Genomic DNA, 14374 nt, shown 5'->3' with positions numbered 1-14374 from the left:
TTCTGCGTTCCCCAGCAAAGGGCTAACCAGCCCAGTCTCCATGCCTGTGGCTGAGGCCCCCTCAGCCCGCCTGCACGCCCTCCCTCCTCCACGAGCATCCATTACTTCCATCTCCTGTTGGCATTCCTGAGGCGCCGGCAGCAGGGTCACCCGAAGCCACCTCACTTAGACCCTCTTCCACACGACACCTGCTCGTCTCCCGGCCCGGGGTTGGGGGGCTCGACTGCCCTTTCTGAGCTACTTCTGGGCCCCGTTTAAGGTTGGCTGCATAGCCGAGCAGGTGCTGTGCCGTTGCCAGGCTCGTAGCTGGGAAACCCAGACGGAGCTTTCTCCAGAAGCCGAGAACAGCCTGCAGCCCCCGCTGAAGGCTGGGCTCATGCTGGCTCTGAGGGCTGAAGTGCAGGGTTGTGTGTTTGTGTGCTCGTGTGTACACTCACATGCTGCCTGCCTGTGCACATTTCTGTCTGTGTTGTTGTGTGTGCCCAAACACACGTATACTTACAATTGCATTTTGGGTGAAAGGTCTCTTCCAGGTGTAGCTATGTACGCCTTTTTTTCATTTTTAGGGAAGCACAGCCAACAGCTAAATGGACAAATGAGCCATACACTTGTTCTCCTAAAACTGAAATCAGCAGAGACCCACATTATCAGAACCGGGCGTGCGTATGCAGATGCCCACCTGAGCGTGGCCCCGGGGCCTCGGCTCTGCACTTTCCCCCAGAGGCTCGGGGTCTGCCGGGTGCTCGTGTCTTTTCTCTTGGCCTCTCTCAGACCCTCCGTCCCTACCCCCACGATCTCCTGCATGGTGCACACGACATGTATTCTTGTCTCAGAAACGCAGGGGCTTTTAGCCTGGCTGTTGGGTAGCCAGGCAGTTCCAGTCAATAAGTGATGGGCAGACCCTCCCGGGTGTCTGCTCCCCTTCGGTGCAGCCCTGGCAGGCCTGCGGAGGCAAGCGTGCCAGTCCCCATTTTTTATGGTGCCTGACAGTGAAAGCCTGAAGCCCAGCCTGCCTGCCCGAATCTCTGCGACGCTGAAATAACTCACCTCCTGATGAAGTGCTGGCCTGGCGGGCAGCTTGTGCTTCTCTCTTAACGAGGGCCCAGCTGTTGATCCCTGGAGGGGGGAGCCTCGGAGCCTAGAAGCTCTAACCTGTCACAGGTGCCCGGCCACAGGAGCTCTGTCCCCAGGCCCACGAGCTGGGGCGGCAGGTCGAGGGAGAACCACCATTCCCTGGCCTCTGGATGCCAAACTTCCAGGCCAGCCTTCAGTCTCCCGGGTCCATGCAGAGAAGAGCACGTGGGATTTCCATGTTCCCTGTAGGGGCAGGTCTACCCAAATGGTTGCAGCATCTGCCTGCTATCCTGCTGCGCCGTGCTGGACAGGAAGCCAAGGAGTGAAGAAGGCAGGCAGTTTTTGTTGGGATTGGGGCCCTTCTGCCAGTTTCATGGTTTGACGTCAGCCTGGAGTGGCGGCCCAGCCTTCAGGCTTCTGATTTGGAAAGGCTGACCCTGTGCTGCCTGCTCACCAGGCTTCCCGCCACGGGGCCCAGCCGCAACCTGCCAGAGGCGGCATCCTTGAGGGCCAGCCAGACGCGGAAGGGGCCTGCGCCTCTCCCCACAGCCCACCCAGCCTGGACGGCAGAAAACAGCTGCAGCCCAGCTGAGGGACCACTTGCCTCCAAAGTGGTTTTGAGGGTGCAGTGCTGAATGAGAAGCATTCCCAGCCCTGTGTTTCCAGAGCCTGAGTCCAGGAAGTTCCCAGTGTGGAAAGCAGCTGCCAGCCCCTTTGCAGCTGGAATTAGCAAACTCTTGTGGCTTCTTTGCTCTTGAAACCCCACTTTGCACAGTCAGGTGTTTGGCTGGGAAAGCACACGAGAGATGCCATCCACCAGATGGTGAGACAGGCCCAGTTTCCATGTCTCCACTCCAGGGTTTTGAAACCTGGAATTGTACAAGGTTATCCGTAAAAGCCAGGGGTGGCCCTCTATTTTAGCAGTTGATATGGCACAGGCACCCACCACACAGCCTTCTCAGTGTGTACCCGTTGCATGGCGTCCCAGGAGCCGCTCCTCCCAAAACCAAGCCCCCCGTGTGCCAGGCACCGTGCTCATTTACAGACACCCTTTCGTTGAATCCCGCCACATCCACCTTACATTGTACAGTTGAAAACACGGGCTCATAAAGGTCACGCAGCTTGGCCAAGATGCTGCTGCTAGTAAGAGGGGAGCCCGGACATGACCCTTAGCCTTGGCAACCCCAAAACTCCCGTGCTCCACCTTCTGAAATAACCCAGTGGAATATCGATGCGGTTCCTAGGTCTGTCTCATGTTCCAAGAAGGGGTGTCAGACCCGTTCCTGGGGTTTAGATCCCGGTTGGGGGCAGCCCATAAAGTGCACGTGTCTATCCTTCTAACGCACATGGTTGTTCTAGAGCCCAAGTGAAAAGCCACAGCCCGTTCACAGAGGCCTGGGTGACTGTGCAGACCCAGCCAGCAAAGGCGGGGCTCTGCGGCACCCCTGGGGGGAAACCTCGTGGTCCCCCAAAATCAACAGCTAGGTGGACCCCAGCCCACGTGGGTTCATCCCCTGATGTGGGCGTGACACTGTCCTGATGCTCGGCTCTGTGTTCTGCCTCCCTGCTCTGTCCAGCCCAGCCGACCTTAAGTTTCCTTGTTTACCCCAAATACAGATTTTCTCAGCTTCCCATGGGGCCTTCAGTCTGAGCAACTCAGGTTTTGTGGGTGTCAGACCTGATCTCAGTAGGGTCCCTCTGAGCGTGGCCCTCCACCGGCCCAGCCCCTCACCTGATGTCTCAGCCCCTTAGCAGGTCATCTCTGCATCTTATCTGCCTCGACCTTGGTACCCCACCCCCCGTATTAACTTTTCTAAACAAACAGGTTTCTGTTGAGTCCCTCCTGTGTGCAGGCACTGGGGACAGAAGGTAGTAAAGGGTGGAATGCACAGGCCAGTAGGGGAGGCCGAGGTCCATCAGGTAACCACACACATAAGCGCCCAGTTACAGACAACGATGAAGGAAACGTGCAGGGGGCTCCGACAGCACAGAACAGCTGCAGGAGGGGCCGGAAGGCTCCCAGAGGAGGCATCACTGGAGATGAAAGCCAAAGGATGAGGGGTTAACAAGGCCTGGGGTCCGTGAGGAAGGCAGCCTGTGGTTCTCACACAAGTCCACCGAGGCCAGGCCAGAATCTGGCAGGAGACGAGTTGGGTTTCTTTTCTCATCTCCCTGGGGTCTGCCTATGAGTTCTGCCCTTCCAAATACAGACTGGGGGGCGGTCTGTTTTTGATAAACAGTCCCCATGCCCACTAGGACGAGGCCTGTGCCCAGCCCTGGCAGAGGGCCCCTCATGGCAGGGGGAAGGGACTCCGCCCAGAGGGGTCTCCGGTTTGCCAGCTGCCCAGAGAAGCAGAGGAGCATCTGCTCCTGAGTCTCTGCACCAGAGACAAATTGTGGGCGCTTGTGAGTGGCTTTTTAGCAAGTGCTGGCCCTCAGATCGGGGCCAAGAGAAGCCCCAGACAGAAGGAAAGGTCAAAACTGAATTCCCTGGTAACCAAAGGAACCAACCAGAAGAGTGGGGAGCAAGGGGATTTCATTTTCATTGTCGGTTATTTACCTGTTAAAGCTGAGCCCAGGGCATGTTACTGTTCGGTTTAACACTGACGTGTGAGTCCGCCTGTCCACACTGTCCTCTACAGAGAGTGCTTGGAGATGCTCACGTCTTTCTGGGGCGAGCTGGGGCACCCTGTGCTGTGGAAGCATCCGGAACCCGGCATCTTGTCGCCCACTCGTCCAGCACCGCTGGCCTGCAAGGCCTCGGCTCATTCCCAGTGAGAAAATTACAGGGTTGGAATCAGCATTTTTTTTTCCTGAAACATTTTATGGTTTTGAGAAGCTGAAACTGCAGAAAACTTATGGCAGGAAAGAGAAAATAGACCCAATTTTGGAACCAAGCGTAAGACCGGTAGGAATTCTTTAGAAGTATTTTCTGGGTTAACGCCTGTGGGTGCACACACACAGTCACGCACACACGCAAGTGCACACTCACGCTCCCACACACACTCACACGCTCACACACACGCTCTACATGGGATTCTGGTAAGAAGAGCGTCTCCTCAGATGAGAGCTCGGTGACCCACACCGAGTTCCTTAAACAGCCTCCTGTGCCTCCGGCCTCCGTCCACGCCTGCACGTTTCACACGTGTTCTGGGGCAGCTGCTCTGAGGAGCAGGACGAAAAATCATGTGTTAAAAAATGAAGTCAGAGTGAAGGCCAGCCTGCCCTTTCCACTGCCCACTTCCCAGGCCATGGAATTATGGGTCGTGGCCACTCGGACTCTTCCCCGAGGGTTTATAGACAGAAGGACGAGTTTGGCTCCTGGTGGCCCAGGATTGGGAGCCTGACAGGGCCAGGGCTGTGCTCTGCTGGGCCTCCCTCCCCGTCCTCACCCACTCCCTGAGCCAGTTGTCTGAACGTACAACCTTCACCCCTGCACATGGCTCCATGTGGCCACTGCAAGCTGGACAGCCCGAGACTGACCCGCATGGCACTGAGCTCAGTCACCACCGTGAGTGGGACTTTTAAGGACAGAAACCCCCAGTAGGATGTGTTACCTTTTCTCCGCAGCTTTCTCCGTGGCGTTACTTTTTCTTTATTGTAGTTAAATGTACATAACATAAAAGGTACCATTTTAACCATATTTAAGCCTATAGTTCAGTGGCATTAGGTACATTCACCTTCTTGTGTTCTGTGGCATGAATTTTAAGCTTTGCTCTAATCCCGAGTTTGTCTCAGGGATTGTGGTTCCTTCCTTCCCAGTGAGATGCTCCTAACCCTTCTGTTTCAGCCGATTAGAATCCACCCCTTGGCTGCTGGGCACCTGGTCTCAGATCTTCCTCCTGTGGTTCAGTCTTGGTCTTCAGAGGTGCGGATGCCCAGAGCATTGCCTGGAGAGCGTTGCCTTGTGGCTGGGGAGGGGTCTTCCAGAACCCAGACCTTGCAGAGCCGTGCTGCTGGCTTTAGCGTGGTGACACTGAGCCCCATCAGCCTTGTCAGTTGGGGTCAGAAATCTGCTTGTGTCATTGGCTGGTTTGGCTCCAACCCTCCAACCACACACCCTTCCCTCCTCAGATGGTCCCGGGGATGCAGGGTTCTCATCGTCATTGCTGGTTCGCATCTAAAACCGACAGACAACTTTGTTCTTCTGCCCCTGAGGTTCCTCACCGAGACCAGATGTTGCTGATGACGCCAAATCTCTCCTTTCCGACAGGATGGAACCTTCGCTGCCTTTACCCCAACTGAGTCCCACGAGCAAACGATGTGGTTCTTAGCTGTCCCGACCCTGCATTGTCCTGGGGCGTGGAGTGGGGGTATCTCACCTGCATGAGGGCCTGTACCCCAAGCCCCAGCTGTCACGGTTCCCCGCTCCCCTCGCGCTCTCATCGATGCTTAGTGTCCGTCGCTGCTGTGTCGCCTCTCCGTGTCACCTTTCTCTGTACCATTGTTAAAGGCTTTCTATGATCTGTCGCTGTGTTTCCCTCTAGTCAGGAGTGGCAGGAAAGGACGCCGGCGAGTGTTCAGCCTGTCGGAGGCCGACAGTCACGGCGGCCACTGGGTTTAGTGCTTCGAACGGCAGCTGTCACGGCGTCTCTCGCACAGTCAATTCAGGCAGGTCTCCGCCATTAGCCTCCATGGCCACACCGCCCCTCCACGCTGCATTCCCGCAGTCAGCAGGCTCTGCACAGCAAGTTGGGCCTCCCGGGACGCGGGCCGTGGGCACAGGGAGCCTGCGCTGCCCACCCAGAGCCGCTCTCCAAGTTGGCACCTCCCCAGCTTCCCCAAAGCCTGCTCTCCCATCCCCTTTCTGGCCTCTTCCCATCTGAGGACCGAATCCCCCTGACCCTCTACCCTCGTGTCAGTTCTTCCGCGCCAGACTCGGGCAGCCTGGAAGCGCTGTCCTTCCCCTGGAACTACCATGGGGTGCAGGCCCTGAGCTAGAGGGGCTTCTCCAGCCTAGCCCCTGCAGAGCCCCCCAGTTTAGGCCACAAGGGTTGGGCAGTAGAATTTGCAAAAAGCCAACCAAGAAGTTAACTCGTTTCTTATTTTCTTTTCCCTTTTACCCCTGGCCTTGCTCAAAGGTGAGTGGTAGATTCGGTCACTGTTCAGCCAGAGGCCAAAAAGTAGTTTCACTTATCGACACACCGAAGGATGTGACTCCTTCAGGTCCCCTTCTTACGCTGAGTGCTCCAGATAGCCACGAGGTCGGTCTGTGGGCCGCTGACCCGCGGCCGCACGCTGTGTGGGCCTGCCGCTGCTGCCTTCTCCAGCGACGCTTCTTTTAGGGTTTCCCACGCGCGTCCTGCCGCCCGGTGGGTGCACTTGCCAGTCAGGAGCCGTTTGCCTTCTTTTGCGTTTACAAGCTGTTTCCTCTGCGCTTTTGCCCTGCGACTTGCTGTGCTGCGCTGTCCTTTTCTTCCCTGTGTCACGTCACTCAGTCCCGCCTCTCCCAGCCTGAGCACGCCAAATCCACGTTTTTTCTAGAAACTGTCGCTCACTCACCAGGTTCAGCCAAGCCCCTGCCCCAACCCACAGATCAGCCTCTGAGGGTGCCAGCTAGGGACGTGGGGGCCGCTGCCTCTGTGTCAGCTCAGGGCAGAGCCACGGAGACCTGGATGTCCAGGATTTCCCCCTCCAGCCTCCACTCATCTCCCCAGCCTCTGGCCAGAAAGCCAGAGTGTTCTCCAAATCCCTCATTTCCTGGGCCAAGCCCCAGCTTGTGGCCTTAGAGCTGAAAAACACCAGCAGGCAAGGGAAGCCAGAGGCTCAGCAGTAACCTTTGCCGCTTGACACTTGACCAAAAATGTGTCCTCGCTGGGTAATTTTCCCCCGGTGAAAACCTGGCGGAGTTCTCCTTTTTTTTCCCCCGTGTTGAATGGATAAATTTGTAGATCACATTCAGGAAGCAGTTCTTAATTTTAAAAAAAAGTAAGACAGTGTTGTGGGTGATGGGCAAAAGGAGGTTATGTCTTCCCCTAAAAAATAAAATAGAGACTATTTTTAAGGGAAAAAAATGACCCTTTTAATAAAATTGATGGTTCTTTTCCTAAAGAAGAAACCAGTTTGTGTGTGTGGTATTGTTTGCTGGTATGTTTGCTTTTTAACATATTTGATGGCAACTTTCCCATGTCTTCAATTGTTTTCATCTCCAAAGACCCCACTAGGGATCAGGGAAGGAGGTGTGCCAGCTTTTTGGAATGTTTTTGGAATATCTGCATGCAAATGCAGCCTTGAGCGAAGAGGGAACTCTTAGTTTTGAGAAAACGCGAAGGAAATGTCTTGCAGCCCCGTCTCCAGATGGCACAGAAGTGCCATTTGAAGCATGAGTCATTTCTAAACTGCCAAGTCAGCAGCGAAACTTACGTGTGGATCCATGTGTACGTAAGTTCGGAGACGTGCTCACGCTCCTCTGAGGCGAGGTGGAGGCCACGGAGCGGGTGAGCCCCCCTCCCAGAGAGCCACATGTTCTATGAACAACAGGCACACTGTGCTGGCTCAGAACATGAACCACCCGCCCATCACCACGAGGCGTCCTTGCTGAATGGAGCAAATTCGTTGAAATTCAGAGAAACCAGAATTCGCGTGGAGTGTTTACTCAGCATTTCTGGCCTCAGATCACACCTCGAGTCACTTTTTCCACTAGGGCTCGCCGGTGCCCCACTGCCACCCTCCCAGAGCGAGGACAGACCCAAAGCCCCACGCAGTGGTTTCCTCTGGGCCTTATTTCTCTCAAAAAAAAAAAAAAAAAGGCCTTATGAAGAAGTTAACTGGGACTTTGAGAGCTCGTCTTGCCCGGGGTCTTGGGGAAGAATGCCGACATGACCTTTGGGAGACAGTCTCTTGCTCGTGCTCTCTTTCCATGATGGGGACCCACTTCCTCTCCTTCATCCCATTCTCTATGCCTTTTGGTTTTATTTTGTTCTTGGCTTTTCCATTTTTTTGCTCTGTGTTCCGTTTGCAGCTCTGTTTTGTTTTGGCTTAATTTAAAAGAAAAAACAGCAACTAACTTCAATGGAATCATGTTAAACAAAAAAAAGTCTACCATCATTGCCAGAGTGTTTTCACACTCGTAGCCAAACACGGCGCTGTCAGCACCTTCTGCCGACAGCTTGTCGGCCCCAGATGTGGACAAATAAGAATTTGCTTTCCAAGCAGGATGCCCATAGCCTTCTTCTTCACTGTTTTCAAAATACTGGCACGTGAAGTCCTGGAGACGTTTCCACAGTGAACCCCAGTCACAGCTGGTGTTTCTACGTCCAGGCAAACTCGTCATTGGAAAGCAAATAGGCCATTTGTCTGTAATCTAATCAAGGATTTTGAGAAGCACCAAAAAAAGAAATGCCACTCCAAAAATAACCACGTGGGGTGCAGCCTCCCCGGCCGTCCTCCTGACGTGGTTCTCTCCGTGGCCTCTTGGGGACCTCGGGACAGGAATGGCCCCCGTGATCTCAGCCCCTTTCTGGGTGCTAACTCAGCACTAAGAGAAGCAGCAGGAGACAGACCATGGTCGGAGGTTTGGTTTTGGCTTTGCAAGCTGAAAATTTCCATAGAATTCCTTTTTTTCCATTTTTTTTTTTGAGTTCCCTCTTGGGTAAATGTAGATTCTGGAAATGGCCTCAAGTCATGAGCCCACCCAAGCCCATTTCCTCCCTAAACCCGTATTTATCATCAGACAGGTGGTCCAAGACTCGCTTCCACGTGGAGCTTGCCGGCCCGGTTCCCAGCACCCGGGAACTGGGCTTCTAATCCACTCATTGATTTTGCACAAGCCCCTGGTTTTTCCCTTGCATCACAAGTCAGGGTAACCCCCAGCCCTGACAGATTCTCCCCCAGGCCTGGGTAAGACTGGATCTGCCAAGTTCTGTGTCCCCAGAAGGAGGAAGTGGAGACAAGCTGTTCCCCCAGCACCACCGTCTCCCATCCAGATTCCCCTGGGCTTTTGTTCAGGACAGGCGCAGAGGGTGCCAGCGTGAGCGGAGTACATCAGAGCTGAGCGTACCTTTCTTTTCTCTCCCCCGCCCAGATGACCCCATGACCGCCGAAGAGCCTCAGCCTAACCTTCCCGACCAGTTGGTGATCGTCAACGCAACGGAAGCAGACACCAGGCCCAGCAAGAGCCTGGCCAGGAGTGGAGACGTGGAGACAGTCAACCTGTCCCCCAGCCTCATCCCCACCCAGCAGCCCACCATCTCCCTGCTCTGTGAGGACACTGCCGACACGCTGAGCGTGGAGTCGCTGACCCTCGTCCCGCCTGTCGACCCCCACAGCCTCCGCACCCTCACCGGCATCCCCCCAACGCACACAGTGGACACAGTGACCCTTGGCGAGGAGGCTGCGCTCCCAGAGCCAGTGGGCCCCAGCGAGTGCTGAGGCAGTGCCCGGCCCCTCCCTCTGTGCGTGTGGCCCTGCTGGTAGGGACCCGGTGCAGCTGGCTGAAGGACACGTCAGGAGCATCCGAAGTTCTCCACGGCCCCCAATAACCGTCTCAACCACTGGTCTCTGCGCTCTTTTGCTCCATTTGAATTCCTGTTTGACCCTCACCTCTCGGAGAGCAGGCTGGGACTGCTGGAGACACCCCAGCGAACCCAGATGACCAAGGCAGCCGCCGCGGGGAGGAGGCTGGGCTCTTGGTCTCTGAGCCCGACGGCCCGGGGGTGGCAGGACTCACTGGCACCACGGCCTTCATCAGCCAGCCCCTCCCCAGTCTCACGGCTCCTCTGCCACCATCCCCAGTGTGCACGGAAGAAGCGGACAAGGTCACTTTGGGTAGAGATTTGTAGAAAAGCAAACTTCGATAAACATCTCCTTTGGATATTTATTTCTGCTTTTGGCAGCAGATAAAAAGCATTTTATTTAAAAGGCATCTATTTAAACAAGAAAAAAGTCCAAAAGAAAATCCTCAACCCTAAGGTTTGATGTCGTGTTCAAAGTGTAATATTACTGTGAAGATTTCATTTTCGCTTTCCCTTGAACTTTCCAGCGTTTTGTTTTAGAGTTCTAGGTCTGGCTTTCTCTGTTTTCTTAAGTGATTGGTTTTTCTTTATTACTCACTAACTCTGAAAACCTGTGGAATGATAAAGTACCTTCCTGGAAAGTTTAGATTATTTTTTAAACGAAAATAAGGGAGATACATGTATTCTCAGGTACACACCGAGCTGAGAGGGCCAACAGTTTCTCTGCCGTGGCAGCCAAGGGGCCTCGGGTGACCTGAATGGTCTTTCCATGAAAGAGGACGGTGCAGTCAGCTCCTCCTCAGGACCCATCCCTCATCTCTCTGGGCTAGAACCAAACAGGACAGTTTTCCAGCATCACCTTCAGTCATTGCCATCTCTGTTTGTCTAAGAAAGAACCATTTGGGACCATGGAGGCTCTGACCCCAGTGGCCATGATGGAAATCAAAGGCCACGGCAGCCATCCTCGACTGTGTGTGCGTGCCCGTGTGCAGGGACTGCCCGAGAGCCCGCTCCCGCCCACCTGCGAGGATGTAACGTCCGAGCTCGTGGAGTCCTCCTGGGAGCTCGGGGTTTGTCGCTCTTCCTCTCGGCTGCTGCAAAGACGCAAGCTTGTTTTTAAAATGAAAACTGCACGGTTTCTTCTGCATTCGGGCTGGGTGTGTGTGGGCCCGTTCTCCAACGTATCCAATAAAGCCCCCACGATGTTCCCTTCCACTTAGCCAGGCACAGCCAAGTGACCCTCGCCTCTCTCTGATCAGTGCTAAGACCTTCCACAACTTTCCTCCATGTGTGTCCAGCAGGATGTCAGCACACACAATGTCAGTGTCAGCCGGCCTGCTTATTGGGGTGGCCTCCAGAGATGCTCCGAGTGCTCACCATCTACTGAAGCCAGATGTCAGCCTCCCGAAGGAAACAGTGGTCCCCTGGAGGAGACAGAGTGGTGCCAGGTATCTCCGGTCATCAGAAGCTCTCCGAGGAGATGTGCACACCCAGCTTCAACGGAGAAAAGGCCCAGTTCAGAAAGGAGGCCATTTAAGCAGAAATTCTGGGGGCCCCAGCAAGGAGGGACAAGTCGTGACCATCAGCAGAGGCCCCCCAGGAAGGAAAGGCAGGGGGGACGGAAGAAGGGGGAGGACAGCCATGGGGAGAAAAGGCATGTCGTCGGGGTCAGGGCGCCCCCCGCCCCGGGCGGCTAGCCGTGTTCTGCGTGATCTGCTGCTTGGATACAGGAGCGGGCCCGCCCCAGAGCCGGGCACTTCTGGTTTTGAAATGACTCTGGAGCAGCAGAAATGAGAGAAGGAGTCTGACCTCCCAGCCCGCTGGCATTACTGTGAGGAGTAAGCCTGTGCGGGTGGACCCAGGCCCTCCCCAGGGACCATCAGCCGGCCGTTTGAAATCAGTGGCTCCAAGTGGCTTCGTGGCCACCAGGCACTACAGGAGGAAGGTCTTGGGCAGAGGGCCAGCGTGTCCGGAGAACCTGCAGCAGCACTGCCGAGGCAGGGGAGCTGAACGCAGCCCAGCCTCCGTGGGCCATTGAATGAAAGGTGCCAGTCAGGCCAAGCTTCTGCCCTGTGCCCCTGGCCAAGGGCTGGCCTCTCCCGGGCAGGCATGGGCTCTCAGGGTTTGTCCCGAAGCATCACTGCAGCCAGGCTCCCCGGGGGAGCCCACAGCCTGCGGGCAGCTCGCCTCACAGGGCGCCTTAAGGTGTGTGGGTGGGGACTTTCTTTGCAGGGGCTCCCAGACCGCTTGCTGGTGAGGAGGAGGGGCACGTGTCCTGTGCTGGGAGGTCTGGGTTCTGGAGGAGGTGGGCAGCCGTCTTGGCTCTGATGAAGGACCTGCCTCATTAGTTCTTGGCCGTCTTGGTGGCAGTGGGCATGGCTCTGTCTTCAGGAGCCCCCCGCAACACAACGTAACAGCAGCGGCACCCCCAGGCAGGCCAGTCCAGACAGAGCACCAGGTCTCTGGGGTTGGGCCGGGAGAGGAAGAGCCAGGAACCCTTGGAGAGCCCGGAGCGGGAGCCATGGCCTCTGACACGTGGTCCTAGACTCAGATCTCTGGGGTCAGCCTCCGAAAGCCATCCAGCCTGCCATCTCCGTGTCCCTACAGAGAGACGGGCCAGGCCCACCCTCCCAAAGCCCACATTGGGCCCGCTGGGTTTGCCCAGTTAGGGGCAGAGTTGGCCACCTAACCCCCCAAACCTCGGCTTTGAAATCTGCTGTGGAGAAACACATGTCCTTTCCAGTTTGGGAGCTTCAGTGAGCAAGGGCACCTCTTCCCGAAGGCCAGCTGGGGTGAGGCCAGGAGCCCCCCCGGGAGGAGCAGGGGGCCAGCCCCAAAGCCACAGCGAGAATGTGGGGCAGATGCCCCCAACCAGGGAGGGGTGGGAGGAGGGTCCTCCCGCCACCAGCAGGCTGTCTGCTACCCTTTCCCCCCCATCCAGCCTATCCCGCTTGCTGCTCTCTGCAGAAGGCAGCCTCCCCACCTGGACTCCTGCCTTAACAGCGACCCAGCAGGTGAGTGAAGACGTGCACCTCTTTGAAGACATACGCTAGATTTCTCTAGGTCTCAAGATGCACTGTTAAAAGACGCACGGAGTGAACGGATTCTCATCTTCTTTTCTAGATGCAATAAATAAGAAATATTTAATGCAGTTATGTTGACACCGGGCATAAACTGTAAGGTTTCCTTATCTTCTGAGCTATGAAACTATGTCAGTAATCCTGTCCCAGGAGGAGCGGGGGTTGGGAAACCTCATGCTTCTGGGCCACGGGACCCTTCCAGGGAAGTACCTGCTCTTGCCAGCGTGACTCATGCTTCGTGGGTACTGAACATGAGGGTGGAAATGAAAACTGGAACTTCCTTGTAAATTTGAACTTGGCAATAAAAGAGAAAGAATTACCAAGAATGTGGCTGCTGCTCTGTGGTGCTGTGGCAGGGAGGCCACAGCCCTGCAGAAGGGAAGTCTCTGCTGTCTGACCCCTCAGCCTGTCGCAGCTGCTTGGGGGGTGCAGCAGAGGGGGGCCCCTCTGCCCCCACCCTGGCCAGGTATTCCCCAATTTCTGAAAGGGAGGTGGGGCCAGTCCTACCCAGGACTGGGAAAACGCCTCAGGTGCAGCCAGTTAGAAAGCGCCCTCAACCCCAGCCAGGTGCAGCCAGGTCCGTGGTCTGCATTCCTCACCTGTGGGGCAGGTGGTCCTCCATCCGAGCCTCAGGTTCCACACCTGTGGACGGGGGCATCCGCTGTCAGAGCCCCACCTCACAGGGCCAGCGCAGGGCTTGACGCAAGGACGCAGGGAGCCTCTGCATTGTTGCTGCCGGGCCAGGGGAAGTGGGAAGGGCTCCCCACCGAGGACAGTCGGTGAAGTCCGTGCTGGGGTGGGCACCATGCCGGAACACACCGACATGCCCCAGTGTGAGCTCTGGAAATCCCTGGAAATGGGTTCACCAGTTCTTTTGGTGACCCTGCTGACCCTCCAGCTTAAACCTGGCCCGGAAACAGCTGGGACCTTCTGGCATTGAGGTAAAACCCAAACTGAGTCCAAAGCATAAACAGGGCAACCCCCCACCCCCAGCCTGGGGCCAAGGGTTGAGGCGATGCCAGCAGAAGGTGGAGGCTGCTGCTGAGGACAGGGCTCGCCCGCAGTGTCCAGCCTCGCACTGGCCACCAGTGGGGCTCCCTTCCCCACGTGGCCAAGGTTTATCCGGGGTCAGTTCCTCCTAAGTCTGCCCACGAGGCCTGGGGCTGCAAAGGTGCTGGGGTCCCTGGGTTGAGGTTGGTTCCCACTCTGCACTGGGGTCAGCTCGGGGCTGGGCTCTGGGCCAGGGCCAGCCTGCAGCCTCACCCATCCCCACAGCAGCCCTGCCTTGTGGGCACATGAGCACTCACGCATCGGGATGACTTCAGTCTAGAAAAAGGAACTTGCTGGAAGGATATCCAGGGAGAACGTGGAAGACAGGCCTCAGGGCAGGCGGAACCAGGGAAAGCGGCTGTCTGGGCTCCTTGCAGAGGGTCTCAGAGCCCCTCTGGGCCAGCCGAGGGCTGGAGAGGGGTACCAGGAGCAAGGAGCGAGGGGCAGATGCCTGCAAGGGGCCCCCCCTTGCAGCACAGCATTGCTTCGGCACAAATGAGGAAACAGGCCCCGTGGGGCTCAGTGACCTTCCCAAGGGCCCTGGAGCGCAAGCCCAGGCCTGCGCTCTTTGTGTTGTCCGTGTGGCCTGAGATCCCTGGGCCGAGGGTCCCTGGGCTGTTGATAGAAAGGAGGTGAAGCAGCAGTTCCCAGGCGTGAATGGGTGTCGGAATCATCTGGAACACTTGTCCACAATCCAGAACCACGGGCCGCCTACCT

General features: G+C 56.3%; 1 protein-coding gene across 6 annotated transcripts in view; it reads left to right on the top strand.

The window, feature by feature from the left end:
* CLEC16A (C-type lectin domain containing 16A) overlaps positions 1-12930 on the top strand; it is a 215440-nt gene extending 202510 nt beyond the window's left edge. For 3 of the 6 annotated variants that reach the window (XM_058570052.1, XM_058570053.1, XM_058570051.1), the window contains one exon: positions 9098-12930. In XM_058570052.1, the coding sequence (XP_058426035.1) occupies positions 9098-9444 (347 nt within the window). In that variant the 3' untranslated portion in view covers positions 9445-12930. The other 3 variants (XM_058570055.1, XM_058570054.1, XM_058570056.1) reach the window with 3 other exon arrangements.
* Positions 12931-14374: the final 1444 nt, after the last annotated feature.

This window comes from Diceros bicornis, chromosome 26, assembly GCF_020826845.1.
Source record: "Diceros bicornis minor isolate mBicDic1 chromosome 26, mDicBic1.mat.cur, whole genome shotgun sequence".
NCBI lineage: Eukaryota > Metazoa > Chordata > Mammalia > Perissodactyla > Rhinocerotidae > Diceros > Diceros bicornis.
This window is presented reverse-complemented; position numbering and strand designations above follow the sequence as displayed.